This window comes from Euprymna scolopes, chromosome 26 (assembly GCF_053919585.1).
Source record: "Euprymna scolopes isolate OS-2025 chromosome 26, ASM5391958v1, whole genome shotgun sequence".
Lineage (NCBI taxonomy): Eukaryota > Metazoa > Mollusca > Cephalopoda > Sepiida > Sepiolidae > Euprymna > Euprymna scolopes.
Genome location: NC_136507.1, coordinates 68,770,285 through 68,790,301, shown reverse-complemented (window position 1 = coordinate 68,790,301; position 20,017 = coordinate 68,770,285). Strand labels below are relative to the sequence as shown.

Here is a 20,017-nt window from a genome sequence, read left to right as displayed (position 1 = left end):
CGCCGGTGGCTATGTCACGAACCGCATTTGATTCTTGGCCGCCATCTTTGTTACTTGCAATTACTTCACACTCAGTATCGGGACTGCGCTGATTCTTGGCCGCCATCTTTGTTCAACATAATGTCTCAACACTTAACAGCCGTAAAACAAAACAACCAAAGAACCGAATCGTATTGTAACCAGCATCAGCTTGTTGACAAAAGTTTTGCAAACTACCGTGTTGTTAGTAATTCGTCATGATTAATCATAGAACAATTAGCCGTGTGTAGGATTGATCAGTCTTTTTCTTTCAGGAAACAAATATGATTTTTACAAATTAGGACCAAGGCCATAAAAAATGTGGGTGTGGGAGGTCGGTGGTCATCTTCTGTCTATCCTACTGTTAACGAGATACATTTTTTTACCCATTTGTCCACACACTATTTCTTTCATTCCGTCATCATTCATCCATCAATTTCACTTCAGTAATCACCACAATACCACGTTTACTCTTTGAGCTAAGAATATACTGACGACTGTTTTCCAGATTGTTTAGAATCGAAAATGAACAGGTACATGTCTAAATGGGAGTGGGACTTGAGTGGGAGCAAATAAGTGTAGAGTTTGGAAATGGATGGTTTGTTTCCAAAATGCTTGGGGCAAAAATAGAGGTGGAAAGTCAGCATCTTTAAGGATCTCTATCACAAAAAAAAAAAAGGAGAATAGAACTGATTCAGTCAACTAGCTAAAAGGCTCCTTTAACCGGGGTGGTTTTCAAATGGCCTTAGAACCACGTGTACCATGATCTGAAAGTTGGGCAGATTCAATTCAAAGAAATTGAATTTATCGCATTTTGCGTTCATACTCGTCATATGTCGGTATGCAAATGAGGTTCTGTTTGCTACATTTTATTTCCTATTTGCTTTTCTGCTTATTTTTTAAATTTAGTTCAAATCTAAAGTTTTTCAAAGGCATTTTTCTTTTTCAATTCCAGCTAAATGTATTTCTGAATCATTATTTTTTTATTTATTTATTTTTTTAAAATGAAGGAATCCAAAATATAACACTTGAAAATAAAGGGTGATTAATTGACATCACAGTTTAACGTTGAACACCCTTTATTTAATGGAGTAGTTACATTTTAACACACCCAACATGTTCTAGACTCCATAGCAAGGAAACGAAAGAAAGGAAAAAAACTCAAGCACCTTTTCTTTTTTTTTGTTTAACAAAAGCCTTTATATCTAGTATTTCCAACAACGCATTTTTTCCTAAATATTTAAACAGTTTATTTTACCTTCTCTGGCCACGTGTCACTTTTTGCCCCTGCTGTGACGTCACCCATACCTCTAACACATGCTTCTCTCATCATGTCTCGAACACTACTTCTCCAAACATCCAATGTTTTTCTTCTGGTCCTCGCTATGTGTCTTTTTATGGTCTCTGCTATGGTGTTACTTTGCACAGATGGCTTGGTCATTTGCATATGTTATACACTGCTGCTGCTAACAGTGCTAGCAACTCTGTTACAATAGTCTTTTTTTTAAAATTTTGTTTTACTTCAAAACAAAAGTAGTGTCAAGTCTGAGTTAGAACAAAATAAAAAAAATGGCGATCTCATTGCAAATTTACCTTCACTTTAATTTAATGTTATAGATGTTTTTTACTACCTTTTCTTAGTTTTTAACAAGAGTTTAACTTATGGTATGGTGTCTTTTAAAGCATTCCTTTAGGTATGTGAAGTTCATTTTCAATCTGGGAACACACAAAATGAGGCATCAGCATTCGATGAAAAGATAGGTAACACTAATACAGTTAAACTTAAAAAACCATGTCTTCGGAATAATGCTAGCCATAGATTTCTGTCAAACTGTTCTCCATATCTATCTTCATCGACGACCTTCAGGGAGTCACCAAACTCCAAGAAAAATTAGACTAGAGAATTCTGCCCTTAAGCGTGCTTTAAATGAAAGTATTAAACCCTCAAATACTAATGATTACTACAATACTATCTCATTGATTACTGTACACGCAATAACCTTTATCCCTGAGTAGCCTTCGGGCCTTGATAAGTGGTGACCCCTATGTAAAAAAAAAAAAAAAAAAAAAAAAATTAGTATACAAACAATGAACGATATTCCATAGCATTGATGATTTAGAAGAGAAATTAAAATACATTTCTGAAGACTTATTGTTCAAATTTTTTCCGATTATAGGTTTAATGGTCAGTCCAAACTTGCGGTGAAAGCAGTTGAAGACATACATCATCGAGCCACATACGAACTGTATGCAGATGTCTTGCTGGTAAGTAAAACTGTCACATATATTTATCACCTTTAATTAAAACATTTTGTTTAAAAAAAAAACACAAACTTTATTATCTATATTTAACATCAAGGGTGTGAGTTTCATATAGAAACGTTGATTTAATTTGAATAAAATAAAATGCGCATCAAGTGCACTTGAAAGCCAAATCACAACGTAATATTGGGAAAATAAACAAATATTTTACTTTTTTTAAATTTATAACATAAATATATTTCGGAGCTATACTCCATCCTCAGTACGTTGTTTTTTTAAAAAAATTTTCTTTACTTCTTCCTTGCCATGTTGTAAAATTGGAGAAAGTTACAATATTGAGATACAACATGCGGTTCTTTACAAACAGACTTTTCTTTCGAAAGCGCATTTGATGCATATTTTATTTTATCTGTATTTATTATATCATTGCTTCTTTCACTAAGAACTGATTGTTAATGCATTTAACAATTGTGATGGTGGGTCACATGGTCTTGTGGCATAGTAGTGGATAAAATAATTGGCAAAATTTTTTTGTAAAGTTACACTCTTCAGGAAACTGGAGTTTTAATTCTCTGTGCAAATGATATTCAAAATACATCTGCGAATTACTTAGGACTCCTACTTAGTTATGGCCCTGTCGGTGGGGCATTAGAATACGCCGACTGCCTCCCCTGCAGAGGGTAAAAGTCCCTCAATGGGGGTCCTGGATATGACCTTAAACTATATGCAGTGGTGAGGCCCCAGCTTGTGGGCTTTGGGGAGTGTGGAGCCACCCTTTAATTACCATTGCTCCCAGGTCTACTCTGATCCGGAGTGGTAGTACCTGTTAGGGTCCCAACTATGGGTTAAATAGAAACCGACGTGAAAACAACAAATATATTCTATTAAAAATTTTTTTCTTAAATCTTTGGATTCGGCATTAAATAACCCAAAGAGGGTTGATATGCCGTAAAGCAAAAACAACCAACCAACCAACCTACTTAGTTATGGCTGACAGAACGAGAACATGCTACCACTGTGGATTACACAAAGAGTTCCATTCCGAATTCTGTGTGAATTCCCAAGTTTGACTGAAAGATTCCTGAGTTTTACAGAAAGAGTTGTGAGTTCAACAAGATACGACTGAAGAAGGTCGGAGGTTACATTGACTGAAATTTTGTATGACTAACACTCAAGACGAGAACAGTAGTCCGCATAACCCAAATAATATGAATTATCAATTCTCATTTCCAAAATTGAGAAGTATGAAAATAGTTGTCAGAATAATCGATTCGAATCTTATATAAAAGATTAAGTTGGATTTTGCAACTTGAACCTAAACAGCATTGCATCTGACCAAGTGATATTTGATTCTGACTAGCAATTTATTTATGTAAAGTTTCAGTGTGGATTCTATTAAAAATTACTACAATTTCATTTCTTACAAATTTCATGTACAACAAAGTATGCAATGTTACAAATGGTTACCAAAATTTATTCATTCGTGAGTAATACCGAAACACATTTCACTTTAATAGCTGATTAAATTACATCCGCTTTTTATTCCATAAGTATTACTATTAATAATATTATTTTCACTTATAATAATACGCTTCTTCTTCCTTTCTATTTTGGTCTATATATATTGTTGTTGCAAAGAAAAAAGAGTACACAAAACCTCAGCTCACTGCAGCAGCGTCGTCCGGCATACTTTCTGTAGACTCGTTTTCACGTCTGTCTCATCTGCTCCGGTGTCCTGTTTTTATAAAAGGCAAAGTCCCCCAAATTTGCATACGTGCGCGAGAGCACGAGATTCTGCGAAACTGCATTGTTATATGAGGCCGCAAGCGCCATCTTAAACCCTTTTCAGCATCATGACGCTGCATCTGAAAAGCGCATACCGAGACCGTTTAATTTTCCCACAATTTTCGCCACATATATTGTATGCATATTTTATGTATATGGCATAATCAAGTTGATACTTTCGTTCTTGTCAGACCACTAAAGTTAAGCAATTCTAGCCCAGCTGGTACCAGACAAATTCTAGCCAGTGTATGTGTTCTTCGTTTATCTCGGCATTGTTTCCCGTCGTCTTGATCCTCCACTTTTCACTGGTATTTAACAATACCAACTCAGGAAAGGTGTGGCTAGAGATTGTGCAACTCTTGCCACAAAAATTCCATGCGCAAGCACCCTTACAGTGTGTATTCATAGCCTGTCAAGACTGAAGGAAGTTACCATAATATATCTATGTATGTGTGTGTGTGTGTGTATATGTGTGTGTGTGTGTGTGTGTGTGTGTGTGTATTTATCTCGATGTATATATACATTTAAATAAATATAAAATATTTTTGTTCAACTTCTTTTGATGTATTTCTATATAAGACAATTTCAAAATGTTGCGCCATTAAAAAGCTTTTACATTTTCTGAGAGGCGTCGTATCTCTGCGCATATGGATTTATGAATTTGAGTCTGACTGACATGAGGTAAAGTTACATCGAAAGAGAAGAAGAAAAATAAATTCTTTGATTTCTCCTAGACAACTGACATAAGAAACAGCTTTTTTTTTTTTTTTTTATTGATCCGAGGTTTTGTATTATTATGGCATCTATTTTGCTTTCCAGCAAAGAATAAAGAGTGAAGACTAAAAACAATTTTTCCCCCACTTTTTTATGTTATGTAAAGGGAGTTTTTAATTAATTTATTTAATAAAAAAAAAAAAAAACTGGCATTGCCGCGAAGCCCGAATAAAAACTAGTTATATATTATTTTTGTTTGTTTGTTGTGGTTTTACTGAAACCTTTTTACTTTTGTTTTTTTTTTTACAAAGGAGTCACCTCTTATCAAGGCCCAGAGGCCAGTCGAGGATAAGGGTTAATGGGTGTACAGCAGTCATCAGGACAACAGTGTAGTAATCGTTAGTAGTAGAAATTTAGTAAATTGGATTACTTAAAGAGACGGCTCATCAAGAATTTGTTTACATTGGACTTGGAGATTATCAAATCAAGAGTTTTGTGTATTTATTTTGCGGTCTGTTATCCTCATCTTTTATAGCTGTTGTTTTATGACGTTTTTGCCAACTCATCCTCTGGCCTTCGTCAGGTGGTTAACCACGACAGGAAAGGAATGCTGAGTCTAACTGTATCCTTCATAATTACTGCCTTCCATAGTTGTTGTCGTCTCACCACGTTTTGTTCAACTAATCCTCTGGTCGACTTTGGGTAGGATTGACCACTATCGCTATTACAGAGGATATGGTTAAGAGACTCACTCGGCATTCTTATCCCATTGCAGTTAACCACCTGATGAAGGTCAGAGCAATAGTTAGCTGAAACGTCGTGGAACAATAACTATAAAGAAGAGGATAACAGACTACAAAATAAATAAATAAACAAATTACTCATCTCAAAGGATTCCAATAATAAAATAAAAAGTTTTGTGTTATTTTTTTAACGTGGGTGTCACCACTTATTAAGGCCTGAAGGTCACTCGAGGATAAGGGTTAATGAATGTAAGGTGGTAGTGGATTGATGGTGTAAATTGGGTAGAATTTGATTATTTAACGAGAACTTTTTCATGTTGGATTTGAAGGCTACCATGTTGTATTCAACTGGGAAGCAGGCCAGCAGAACAGTGTCCCACAGGCTGGCAGTCCTGGGTCCTGGGGAAAGAAAATTTATTAATGGAATCTGCATTTAGATTTAGGCACATATAAAGAGTGGGGGAAATCGTTTATAGTGGTAGTAGCTAGTTGAGTGTTTTTTTGTGACAATTTGGCAAGGGAGAACAATAAATTGGAGCTCAGTCGAGCACTGGCCATAAAAATAATGAAAGAGCAGAGATGGGCTCGCAACATCTCTTCTGAAGAAAAGGGCATCACCTACTAGGTTTCAAAGCCAGTTTTAAACTCTATCAAGGCTGGATAGTGTGCACTGAGCAGCTCCTGCCCAGATGTGGCAACAGTATTCCATTTTAGGGCATACCTGGCTCTTATGCAGATAGAGGATTGCATTGAGTGTATATACGTTTGTATATACATGTCACAGTCCTCTACATGACATGTATATATACCTGTGTTCGTCTATGACCATCTAGCATTGTAATCATCTAATTTAGAGTTCGTTGTGTGTATATGTACATCTAAATACAGTTCATGACGGGACAAGAATATACATAAATACCTTTACAATACAAAGGATGAATAATACTTATTTGAGGATTTCAACATCTGGCTAAACAGGAACATATATGGTCCATCTTTGGTCTTGTTTGATGGGAAGCTGCAATGGAAATTCCTCCCAAGAAGATGACAGAACCTTGGGTACTTTTGCTAGTGTATGTGTATTTATATATATATATATATATATATATATATATATATATATATATATATATATATATATATATACACAGACGAGAGAGAGAGAAAGATGTTATTTGTTTTTGCGATACTTTTTTTTTAATGAATTATACGAAAGTGTATTTTTACCTAAATGCGAGTTAGGAATAATTTCCTCTTTGACCAATTTGGTACCCCAAATGAGAAGCGGCATATATATATATTTTTATTTTATTTTATTTTTTTTTATTACATTTTCACCCCATACAAGGCACATTGCCACTTTGGTGTAGGGGGCTACTAACAGGGGCAACAACTACTGTGGTACTATGTAGGGATTTGGGCAGTAAGATGTTGGTTCACGTTGCACTTGAACTTCTGCACGTCAGTACAGTTGGGGAAGCAGGGACCTGGAATGGAATTCCAAAGTCTAATGGTTCTGGGGAAGAAACTACTGGAGTAGAAAGATCTTTTACATCTAGGGACTTCTACTGTGTGGGGGTGGGATTTTGCAGCCTGTCGGGTCTGTCAAGGGTGTTCACGTCGTGGGGGCACAAGTGCTTGCAGTTCGTCAGAGCATTCACCATTATAATACTTGTAGAACAGGCAGAGGGATGCAACGTTTCGTCGATGTGACTGCAAGTTCAGGGCCTATCAGATTAGCGACTCTCTTTTGAACCTTGTCAAGGAGCGAGAGACTAGTAGCCGATGCACCAGCCCAAATATGACAGCAATACTCCATACATGGGCGAATGGTTGCCTTATAGAGGTACAGGATACTTTCGGGTGTTAGTAGTTTTCTAGCACGGTAGAGAGAGCCCACCTTCCTCGCAGCAGCCCTGGCAATGCCCTCGATGTAATTGTTCCAACTCATGTTTCCTGTGAACGTTAGGCCAAGGAGCTTGAAAGACGTACTCTCAGATAAAGAGTCGTTGGCCATTGCTATAGGTGGTAGAAAAGGTTTCTTGTAATTATTGAATGAAACTAGTTTAGTCTTGGTGGCATTGAACGTGACCATCCATTTTTGTCCCCATTCCACTACAGATTGGAGGTCATCTTCTAGTGTTTCTGCCATTTCTTTAGATATGTGTTCATTTGTTTTCCTGTCGTGCCTGCCATAGAGTGTAGTGTCATCAGCATATATACCCATCTCAGAGGAAATTTTGTCGGGGAGGTCATTTATGAATATTAGGAACATAAGAGACCCAAGGATAGATCCTTGGGCACTCCCGCATTTATATCATATTGTTTAGATGTACGACCGTCGAGGACAACCTGGATTTTTCTCTTATCTAAGAAGGATTTAATTATGTTAAGTATTCTACCAGTGATACCGTATGATCTAATCTTCCTGAGGAGACCCTCATGCCATACCCTGTCAAAAGCCTTAGATATATCTAGAGCTACCGCTCTGCCCTCCCCTGCTTTGTCCAGTGAATGGTATATACGTTCAGAGATTACAGTTAGGATGTCTGCTGTGGAACGGGCTTGTCTAAATCCATATTGTTTGTCCATATATATATATAATGCACACACAAAGTGCTTTTCATACTTACACACACACACATATATATATATATATATATATATATATATATATATAGAGAGAGAGAGAGAGAGAGATATCTGTTCACATATACTTTTTTCATGATAAAGCTAGAACCCCAGAATTAGATAGAATCGAGCAATTGCATCGACAACGGACAACGCCAGACCCCAAGTGGGTTTCAATGTACTGAATCTCATCATTGACGTGCTCCGACATAGGCGCGAACCCAGGTCGTTGCACGCATGAAGTGTGCAATACTGACGACCTAACCGTCCGGGTCACAACGCAATCTATTGGCTATGCCTCGATTTTAATTAAAAATTTTTTTTTATCTAGTTCTACATTCTACTATGTGACAAGTCACGCGTCCTATACAACTGAGATAGTTACTGCTGGTTGCAGGCGATAGACATCACATACGAACATTAACTGAAATTAGCCGACTCCCAGACACGATTTCGGAACAACCTATTTGTTCAGGGACATCACGTCTCTACGAAGGATGAACCGCTTTTTCTACATATATTAGACATTAAGAAGAGATTATAGATAGATATATATAAATACCCGTTCCGTTCACATATACTTTTTTAATGATAAAGCTAGAACACAGAATTTGATGGAATCGACCAATTGTATCGAAAAAAAAAAACATTGAAAAAAGTATATGTGAACAGGTATTTATATACATCTATCTATAATCTCCTCTTAATGTCGAATACACACACACACACACACACACACACACACACACACACACACACACACACACACACACACACACACACACACACACACACACATTCTTAAAATACGGATTAACTAAATTTTCCTAAAATCTTCATCTTATACATAGTGTGTAAGGGAAAGAACTCTAGCAAATTTATCCAGGGAGATAACTTTTAAAGACATTCGGTTAAGAAATTGTGAAAAAAGAAAAAGAAAAAAAAACTCGTTCATAACTACTTATACAAATTATATATATATATATATATATATATATATATATATATATATATATATATATATATATATATATAAGTAATTATACGCGAGTTCTTAGCTTATTTGATTTGCTCGCGTTCAAATTATTACGTTTGACTATTATTTCTGTAATTTTATTTTCTGTTTGATCAAATCATACACGTCCGGGGAAAGATAAAATTACTTCTCCAAACAATACTTTTACGTCACTTTTGTGAAGATCAGGATCAAAATATGATACACAACTTCTAGTTTTGATCAGAATCCATTATATTATTTTGATTAAAAACGATTTGTGTTAGTTCTTATTTTTATTTCTATACTGACCTGCTTTTCACACACACACACACACACACACACACACACACACACACACACACACACACACACACACACACACTCACTCACTCACTCACTCACTCACTCACTCACTCACTCACACACACACACACAACTTTATCTGTAAATAACTTTGTTAACATTTTCATACAATTGGGATTACGTCCAACACATGCTAACATGCAAAATTTGTGAAATCGACTATGATGATGATGATGATGATGATGATAAAAAATCTATTTTCTGGAATTTATATTTTATTAGCGTGAACCGTGGAAATTCGACCATTGCTATGGACGCCTGGTGCAAAGAGAGACCCCATAATATTATTGTACCACCTTTGTTCAAAGTGAAACATACCTGAGTGTTAGGGTTAATGTAATTTCAGAACTGTTTATTTTATTTGTCTTCTTTTCAAGAGGTCAAGTGTTGGTTGAAAGTGTCTATGTGGAACGGACTGGATTCGAACTTTCATACCCATGTTTTCAATCTGTGTCATTAACCACTTAGACGTTGTCCCCCTTTCTCCACACATATATCTTTAAGAAGGACCCGTGGCGTAGTGGATAAGCTACTTGGTAAAGTTCAGTTGCAAGTTACACTCTTCTGGAGATTCAAGGTTCAATCCTCACTACTCAACACATAATTGCGAATTATTTGGGACTTCTACCCAGTCATGGCTAATGGAACGAGAGCAAGCTATCCTCGTGGATTAAATAAAAGGTTCCATTCGAAATTCTGTGCAGATTTCAGAGGTTTACAAAATTAGAGAGAGAGAGAAAATTTAAAAGCAAGAAACATTATTTGTCTATTCATTAATCTTTTGTTTTTTATTTCAAAACTTTCTCAAGATGACTGATTTTAAGAAATAGCATACGTCAATCACATTTCATCTGGAGACGAAAATGTATTTTTCTCTTTCTGTTGCAGGTTACAAATGCAATTCGAAACTGCTTGAAGTACAGCCCTTCTGGGCAACCAGAAACGGCCATGGGGATAGGCATTGCACTGTCACCCGCCCCATCGACGACAGCAAACATTTCCAAATCAGCAATCACCAACGCATCATTTAGAGCGACCAAATTACCAGGTAGGTCTTTTTTTTTCCCCCACTTCACACATTTCATGATTTCGAATGACTCCTGATATGTTACTCATCCGAATTTATTTAGGATATGTCAGACATCCTTAAAATCCATTGGTGGTTCTCCAGCAGTTTGGAACTTTGGCTCATGTTAAAAAGTAATTTGTGGCCAGCGTTTTAATGGTGACTTAACTGTGCAATGCATCCAAGGAAACGAGGTGATACCACGTGACTATTGTGTTTGGAATAATATTTTATTCACATTTCAGATGTTATCAATTATTATACCAACGCTTAGTTAACCAATGTTTGTTTCCGATTTTTTTCATTTATTAACCCTTATCCTTGCAAGTGGTGACTACCTTGTAAAAAAATAAAAAAAAATCTATATATAAAAGTGAGAATGTGTCGTGTGTGTGTGAGGCCACAACAAATTTTTCATCTAAAGACTTGAAATTTGGTATATCGGAAAAAAGGGGTCCAAATTAAAAAAAGTTGGTACACGGAGGCCATTGGGTTTTTATCTGTTTACTGTTTCACGACTGTGCATGCGCTAATTGTTCACATTATGTTAAGAATAACAAAGTTTGAAAACACCGTTAGGAGATCGTGTTCAGTTAGTCTAATGGTTATCGTACTTGATTTATTGTTTTTAGATTTTAGTTTCGATCTCAACTCGAGTGTTTTTTTTTTTACTTACAAGAAATGAATTGTTTAGAAAAAAACAATACTCACATACACATGTCTCAGTTTCTTCTGGGTTAATTTACATAATTTTTTTAAGGAATGTAACATTGTTTATTACTGGGCAGGACCGGGTACATCTTCTAGTGTATATATATATATATATATATATATATATATATATATTTGTAGTCAATATATATATATATATATATTTGTAGTCATCGACATACAGTCCTGTTTCGTTGTATCACAACTCATCAGTGCCGCTAGACTAGCATCTCTCCCAAGCTAAGGATTGAACCTAGAACCGTCGTGTTGACAGTCGGCAGTTCTCCCACTTAACCACGGAATCAACGGCCATAAATAACTCGTCGGAATGTCTACTTAAATAGACACCCGCCACCACTTTTATAGTGCTCAAATTCCCTGTTCGTAAACAAACAATATATAAATATATATATATATATATATATATATATATATATAAATTCCACAGCGAAACAACATCGCAGCCCACAAGAGCCATGACAGTCAACGAACTGGAAGTCCAAGACTTGAGTTTCGCCCTCATTTGGGCTCATCAGTTAGACACATCTGAACTCAGGATTCAAAACCCGAGCCTCTTGCATGCGAGGCAAGCACTCTGCAAACTGAGCAAACACCCCGCACACAAGAAATTCTATTAACCAACACAGATCAAGCAAACAGCGCCGAAATCCGATTCTGGAATAGACCTACTTCATCTCGACAAGGGACACGGTCATCCAACTAGCTAATTACCCCAAGCTGATGTCTCACAAGTAGGAATTTACTCGCTAGGTTAGCATTGCTGGATGGCATCGTCCTTTCTCGCATGCAAGAGGCTCGGGTTTCGAATCCTGAGTTCAGATGTGTCTAACTGATGAGTCCAAATTAGGGCGAAACTCGAGACTTGGACTTCCGGTTCGTTGACTGTCATGGCTCTTGTGGGCTGCGACATTGTTTGGCTGTGGAATTTATTATATATGTAATCTCTCACATTCTGAAAATCATATATATATATATATATATATATATATATATATATATATATTCGAATCACATAAAATATATACTAAAATGTTCCTCATTGTTGGAATTATTATTTTTTTTAGTTGCTTTAATTAGCTATAATTTGCAATTAACTCACCAAATTCTTACTAAGTTTCTATCATTTTCACTCTCTCTCATTGTAAGGTGCTTGAACCTCTGCTCTTTATTTATACATTGTCTAATACTCGCTTCCACCTCTTTCTCTCTGCCTGTTATATAAACTGTCGAAGGTAATAAAAAAAGGAATGAATGAAAGAATTGAAATCGTCCATTATAAAAAGAAAATATCACCACAAGTGGTAATACTTTTTAATCTGGAATGAAAAAAATGAAAAAGATATGGTAAACAGAAAGAGACACATTTTAATGTTTGTCATTTTTTTTTATATTTAACTGAATTTAGAAACTCAGTTTCCCTAATCCAAAAAACTTAAGCCTAGCTGAATGGGTGATATTTTTCCTTGTTTGAAATCTTCTGCAAAACAATCGTTCATTGTGGAACCTTTGTGCACTTTTAATAAAATAAAAATGATTTCTTTACGTAAAAATTTCAATGCAGTTAAAAGAAAATCTATTATTCACTTGAATTAATGTTTTATTTCAGCCGTTTTTAAATACTAATTAGTCACAACTTAGTAAAGCCAAAAACCATTTGAGGATAATGTTTAATGTGAGTGCCAGCTTCATAACAAACAGCATGATGAGAGGATTGAAAACGATGGACGGACTGGACAAACACTCGACTGGCTACAACTACTATAAACGATTTCCCCCATTCTATGGCTGTACCTAAATCTAAATGCAGATTCCATGAACAAAGCTTCTTTCTCAGAAGTGCCCGCCTGTGGAACACAGTACTACTAGAATGCTTCCCGGTTGAATACAACATGGTAGCCTTCAAATCCAATGTAAACAAGTTCTTGTTGAGCCATTCATCAAATTCTACTCAATTTACACGATTAACGATTACTACCAACTTACTTACGTTCATCAACCATTATCTTCGAGTGGCCTTTGGCCTTGATAAGTGGTACATTGCAAAAAAAAAAAAAAAAAAAAAAAAAAAAAAGAAAAGCTTAAGTATTTGTTTACATTGGACTTGAAGACGACCATGTTGTAGTCAGCAAGAAATAAATACTGTGGTAACATGTTTCACAGATTGGAAATCTTTGGAAGAAAGCAAACAAACTTTTCATGAAAAAGCCATTTGGTTTTAGGTGGATAGAGGACATTAATGCAGACGACACTACCATCTACGGCAATGCTTCAAAGGCTAGAAATGACCAAGATCTTTCTGATTCTTTCTCTTCCAACCTTAATGGGTGAAAAAAAAAAAATGGCTGGATACCTTTTTATACACCTAAAACCAAACTTCTAGCTTTTCACCAAAAGTGCTCTGATCCTCACTGAGGCCCCAAAATCCTGAGGTCACAATCCTGTAGGTGAGGAGACAGCTGATGGTCTACTTGTATTGCATGTATGATATTCTGCACAACCACTTATCCTGCACCCTAACTGAAACTTTTAAATTAAATGAAATGACAGTTCAAGCAAAAATTATGTTTAAACCAGGACCAAAATCAAAGAAAACCAACCTGCCTCCTCCCTTGAGGCTTGCATTTACGAATATCTGCAGGCTTAAAACTAACTTAGATGATGTTGAAGCATTTCTCCTAGTAAACACCCTGAATATCTTAGCATTAAGTGAAACTAACCTACACTCCTCCATTCCCTCTAACCACTTTAACATGCCTGGTTATCTCCCACTCTGCCCTAAGGACTCAGATAGATACATGCACAGGCTTGGAGTCTATATTCGTAATACCCCCCCCCCCGACTAGAGAAACAAAACTTGAATCAGACGACCAGGCCTTTATGTGCTTCAGACTAAACATGCATCATAATATTAACTACTTTTATTTTCTCTACCGCTCACCCTTAACCCAGAACTGTATCCTAATAAACAAAGTCTCGGACAGCATAGATATAGCACTCTCCCTTGATACTAGCACACAAGTACATATATTTGGTGACTTCAATGTCAACCACAGTAACTGGCTTGGATTCTCTACTTACAGACGCAGCTGGTAACACAATACATAGCTTCTCTATATCTCATTCTCTATCACAGACGACACATTTCCTAGACCAGCAAGATCAACATGCCTCACTTCTAGATCTATTTCTGACCACAGTTCCAGATGATTGTACAACAAATGCCCACAGCCCACTCGGGAATGCTGATCACACTGTGATAATGGTAGAAATCGCCCTTAATTCTTGGCCCCAAACTGAAGACTCACTGCTCAAAACAACGAGGTATTACAAAAAGACTGACTGGGAAGCCATCAGGGATCTTATCAGAGATGCCCCATGGGGAAATATCTTTTCTCTTCCAGCGGAACAGTGTGCAAATGAGACCACTGAATAGTTCAAAACTGCAATTGAAGCACATGTTCCCACACGGAAATTCTATAGCAAGCCCCACTCTCCCCAATGGTTTACTTCTGCTTGTGCAGCTGCCATTGCTCAAAGGCAGCATGCATACAGCAGATTCAACCGACTTAAGTCCAGTTCAAACAGACAGAAGTATATAGAAGCTAGAAGTAATTGTAAGAGAAATAGCGACAGCTAAGACTGAATACACTGAAACCATCAGAAAACGCGCCGTAGCACAGAAATTAGGAACCGGTGATTTTTGGAAAATCTACAACAGTGTAGTAAATGATGGGCAGTCAATGATTCCCCTACTACCAAACAATCGTGAGGTTGTTTGCACAGCAACTGAGAAGGCTAACCTGCTTGCCAGTCAGTTTGCCTCAAACTTCACATTGGACCCAGTACACCACTCCCTCTCTGACTTTCCTTTGTGAACAGACGCCACACTAGATGATCTGAAAATCACACCTTTTCAGCTGCATGATATCATAAAAAAACTTGACACCTCAAAAGCATGTAGATTGGATCTCATCCTGGCTGTGCTATTAACAAAATGCTCCGCTGAGGTTGCTCCAGTTCTCTCCAAAGTTTTCAATAAATGCCTAAACGAATCTTACTTTCCTGACTGCTGGAAAACTGCTTCTGGGGTACCAGTCTTCAAGAATTCTGGTGAAAGAACTGACCCACTAAATTATCGCCTCATTAGCCTTCTCCCACTTTTCGCCAAAATATTTGAGTCCTTAGTTAATCAAGCTCTAGTACATCACCTTACAGCTGCTAAACTCCTGACCGACAAACAATATGGATTTAGGCAAGTACATTCCACAGCAGATATCCTAGCTGTAATCTCTGAACATATATACCATTCACTAGATAAAACAAGGGAGAGTAGAGCAGTAGCCCTGGATATATCTAAGGCTTTTGACAGGGTATGGCATGATGGTCTTCTAAGGAAAATTAGATCATATGGTATCACTGGAAGAATACATTATGTAATTAAATCCTTCTGAAGTAAGAGAAAACTCCAGGTTGTCCTCGACGGTGGTACATCTAAACAATATGATATAAATGTGGGAGTACCTCAGGGGTCTATCCTTGGACCTTTATTATTCCTGATATTCATAAATGACCTCCCTGATAAAATTGTTTCTGAGATGGGTATATTTGCTGATGACACCACTCTCTATAACAGGCACGAGGGGAAAACAAATGAACACATATCTAAGGAAATGGCAGAAATACTAGAGGATGACCTCTAATCTGTAGTGGAATGGGGATAAAAGTGGATGATCACATTCAATGTTGCCAAGACTAAGCTTGTCTCCTTCAATAATTACAAGAAATCTTCTCTACCACCAATAGCAATTACAGCAAGAACACATTACCTGAAAGTACTTCCTTTAAACTCCTCAGCCTATTGTTTACAGGGAACATAGACTGGAATAGATATATTGAGAGCAAGGCCAAGGCTGCTGCAAGGAAGGTGGGCTCTCTCTACCGTGCTAGAAAACTGCTTATGCCTGAAAGTATCCTATACCTCTATAAGGTCACCATTCGCCCATGTATGGAGTACTGTTGTCACATTTGGGCCGGTGCATCAGCTGCTTATCTCTCACAAGGTTCAAAAGAGAGTCGCCAACCTGATAGGTCATGAACTGTCATCTAGGCTTCAGCCTCTGTCCCATTGATGAAATGTTGCATCCCTCTACTTCTTCTGCAATTACTTTAATGGTGAATGATCTGACGAACTACAAGCACTTGTACCCCCCCTGACGTGAATACCCCTGACAAACCTGACAAGCAGCTAAATCCCACCCCTTCACAGTAGAGATCCCTAGGTGTAAGAAGGTTTTCTACTCCAATAGTTTCTTCCCCAGAACTGCTAGACTTTGGAACTCCCTTCCGGGATTCTGCTTTCTCAACTGTACTGACATGCAGAAGTTCAAGCGTAATGTGAACAGACATCTTGCTACTCATCTCTCTTCATAATACCCCTGCAACTTATGTCCCCGATGGTAACCCCCTACTTCAAATTGGCACTGTGCCTTGTTTGGGGTGAAAATTGAATTAAAGAAAAAGAAATTGAAACGAATGGCTCTGGTCTTCAGAAAGCACCGTGCTTTGACAAGCTTCTGGATCTGACTTTCGCTCCTGACCTAAAACGGAAGATTTACATGAGATCGGTTGTCAAGGTCACTGGAAAAATGTTTGGATCATTCTATCACTCTTGAAAGTATCTCACTTCTGACAGAAGGCTTTACTTATATGAGAGACAGATACGTCTTAAATTGAACTACTGTTATGACGTTTGGGGAGGAGCTGCTAAGAGTTACCTTTCTTTTTCACAGAAGAGAGTTTGTGAGTCTGCCTCTGCTCGATTTTCATCACAGGTGCCCCCTCCCTATAAAACATTTGCAACAAACACTCGTCTTATTACAACCGTTGTCGGCAATTTTTTTTTTTACATAGGAGTCATCACTTATCAAGGCCCGGAGGCCACTCGAGGATAAGGGTTATAGAGTGTACAGTAGTCAATGGGATAATATTGTAGTAAGCGTTAGTAATGGAAATTTGGCGGTTCATCAAGAATTTGTTTATGTTGGACTTTAAGCTGTAGCTGTGCTTAAAACCAAACAGAAATTCTATGAGCAACGTTTCTTTGTTAGAACTACCCGTATGTGGAACACAGTATCGCGGGGCTAACTCCCAACCGACTATAACATGGTCGTTTTAAAGTTTAATGTAAACAAGTTCTTGTTGAGCTGTCCCTTGAAATTATTAAATTCTACCCAATTTCCACCATCACCGATCATCACGGTAGAGTCTCACCTGACACCCATCACCTCTTATCCTTGATAAGCGGTGCCCCCCCCCCCCCGGTAAAAAAAAAAAAACGAAAAAGGAAAGTTCATTTCAGAACTGATGAGAAGACCAGCTTTTGCAGTGAAAATTTTATGGGTGGAAGGGGGTAGAAGAGGGTGGGGCTCACTCGAACATTTACTATGAAAATAACATTAGAGCAGAAAAAGACTAGCAAAATAAAGATCACCCCCACCCTACAAAATGGATTTTGTACTCTGTCAAGGAAGGGAAGTGCGCTCTGAGAACAGATGTGGCTTTAATGCTCCATCTTAAGACTGCTGACCCTTATTCAGGTAGAGGATGCGTCAGAAGTTAGATTCTTTCTGGAGCAATAAAATGATCCAACTATTTTTTTCAGTGGCCTTAGCAACAGATTTGATGTAAGGTTTCATTAAATGTTTAACAATAATACTGATTTTATGTCGTCCCTTCGCCCGAGCAGCACTGGGTTGTATTTAATAAAACTATGTTGACTGATAAATCGTCATTTGTTATTATAAAAACATTTTTTCTTACTAATAAAAATGTGGATTTCTGTGACTACTGATGCAAGGGAGATCACTCTATAATAAAATTCACAAGTTATCGTTCTTAGAAGCCGCGATTCCCAAATAATTGTCATTCTTGTTGCTGAGAGATTCCTCTGGTTTTAAATTACGAAATATTTCTTAAATTATTTTCTTAACTTTAAATGGATATATGTATTGTAGTAATAATGTCGTCTCGGCTTCAGACGGATATTAAGTTTCCCTTAATTATTAGGATAATATAATTAAAAAAAAAAAACGTCAGCGAAATATTGAATTTCAAGTAAAACTAATGGTATCTACTTAATTGTCATGTCGAATTTAATAACATATCCAAAAATTACGAAAAACTATAAGATAGAAAAATTGATTATTAATGAAAATAATTGTCGAACTTTATACACAATTAAACAGCATCAAACGAGGGGAAGTAACTCAGTCGTCTTGTTAGAATTAATGGCAGGTGTCACGCATGTTTTATGTAATGATGCAGTAATATTTAATTAATTGCGACATGACAGGTAACATTCCATTTAGTTGAAATTGACATAAAAAGTAAGTAGATAGCATTGTTGTTTTTTTTTTTGTTTTTTTTATGAAAACTCGATTTTTCGACTGGCGGATTTTGTTATAATGAAATAGAACCTAAAAAACGTAACCAGCGTCTGGAAAAACATCGTATTCCACATCGTAACCTAAAAAACCGTATCCTAGGGTTACCGTATCCCGGTGTGTGTGTGTGTGTGTGTGTGTGTGTGTGTGTGTGTGTGTGTGTGTGTGTGTGTACTAGCAGGCCGCTCAGCATTGCCCGGTCGTAAAATATGCTTAAATATGATATTTTAATTTATGCACACACCGTATTTATTATAGAATCGATTCCCTATCGATTATTATATTGTACCCAACATACAGTAGTGGTTACAAAAGTAATAATAATAATAATAATAATAATAATATATATATATATATATATATATATATATATATATATAGAGAGAGAGAGAGATTTGAGCGTCATCAACTAGAATTGAAACCAAAACATATAGGCTTATCTGTTACCTATGACCTAAATCTATACACATCCAAAAATGAAAAAAATATTGTTGTTTAACTAATAACTAGTGTATATTTTTGCATGCGCAGAAATAACAGGTTTTATTCTACTTATTCCTGCCAAGTTATATATATATATATATATATATATATATATATATATATATATATTTTTTTTCTATTTTTACCTGTTAGGAGTTATTTTTATCAGTTAAAAACCAATTCAAATTTGTTCCACAAATCCAAATCCACTATAACTTGAAAAATGAATATTTTTATTGGCTTAGACTATTCACGAGTTACCTTTCCTGGATGATTGCTGTCTAATTAGAGATTGCACTCTTCTTTCCAGAAATGCAGAAAGACTCGTTTCACACACCTGTAGAATCAAGAATCAGATTTTTCCTTATACCTAGTTAAACATGTCTGAATTTTCAGCATTTTGTCAGACCTCACTTTTGGTTGTAGTTGGGTTAGGGTCCTCAGACAGCTAGTCATCTTACCATAGTCAGTGTCTACTCCATCTACAAATATAAAAGCGAAAATGTATGTATGTATGTATGTATGTATGTATGTATGTGTGTTCGCTTTTTCTGTATGTCTACAAAAGGCTTCTTTAAGAGAAGCGGTCGGTCGGTTCACAACTTTTTAAAATTTTTATATAACATATAAATCGTAACATCTCACAGTTAACAACGAAGCTCGCCGGTCTATTTAATTTGCTCGATTTCAGGAGGATAAATATTCAACATTTGTCGCTCGCTGCATGTGGGTTAGTCTTTTTCCTATAACATCTTGGGGGGAAAAAAAGCGTTCAGCAGTA

At 36.7% G+C, this 20,017-nt stretch overlaps 1 protein-coding gene across 3 annotated transcripts in view; it reads left to right on the top strand.

Annotated features, from left to right (window-relative positions):
* LOC145248143 (hyccin-like) overlaps nucleotides 1-20,017 on the top strand; it is a 710,814-nt gene that overhangs the window by 687,267 nt on the left and 3,530 nt on the right. For all 3 annotated transcript variants that reach the window (XM_080109963.1, XM_080109964.1, XM_080109962.1), the window contains 2 exons: nucleotides 2,196-2,283; nucleotides 10,402-10,561. In XM_080109963.1, coding sequence (XP_079966089.1) covers nucleotides 2,196-2,283; nucleotides 10,402-10,561 — 248 coding nt within the window. The remainder of the gene's footprint in view (nucleotides 1-2,195; nucleotides 2,284-10,401; nucleotides 10,562-20,017) is intronic.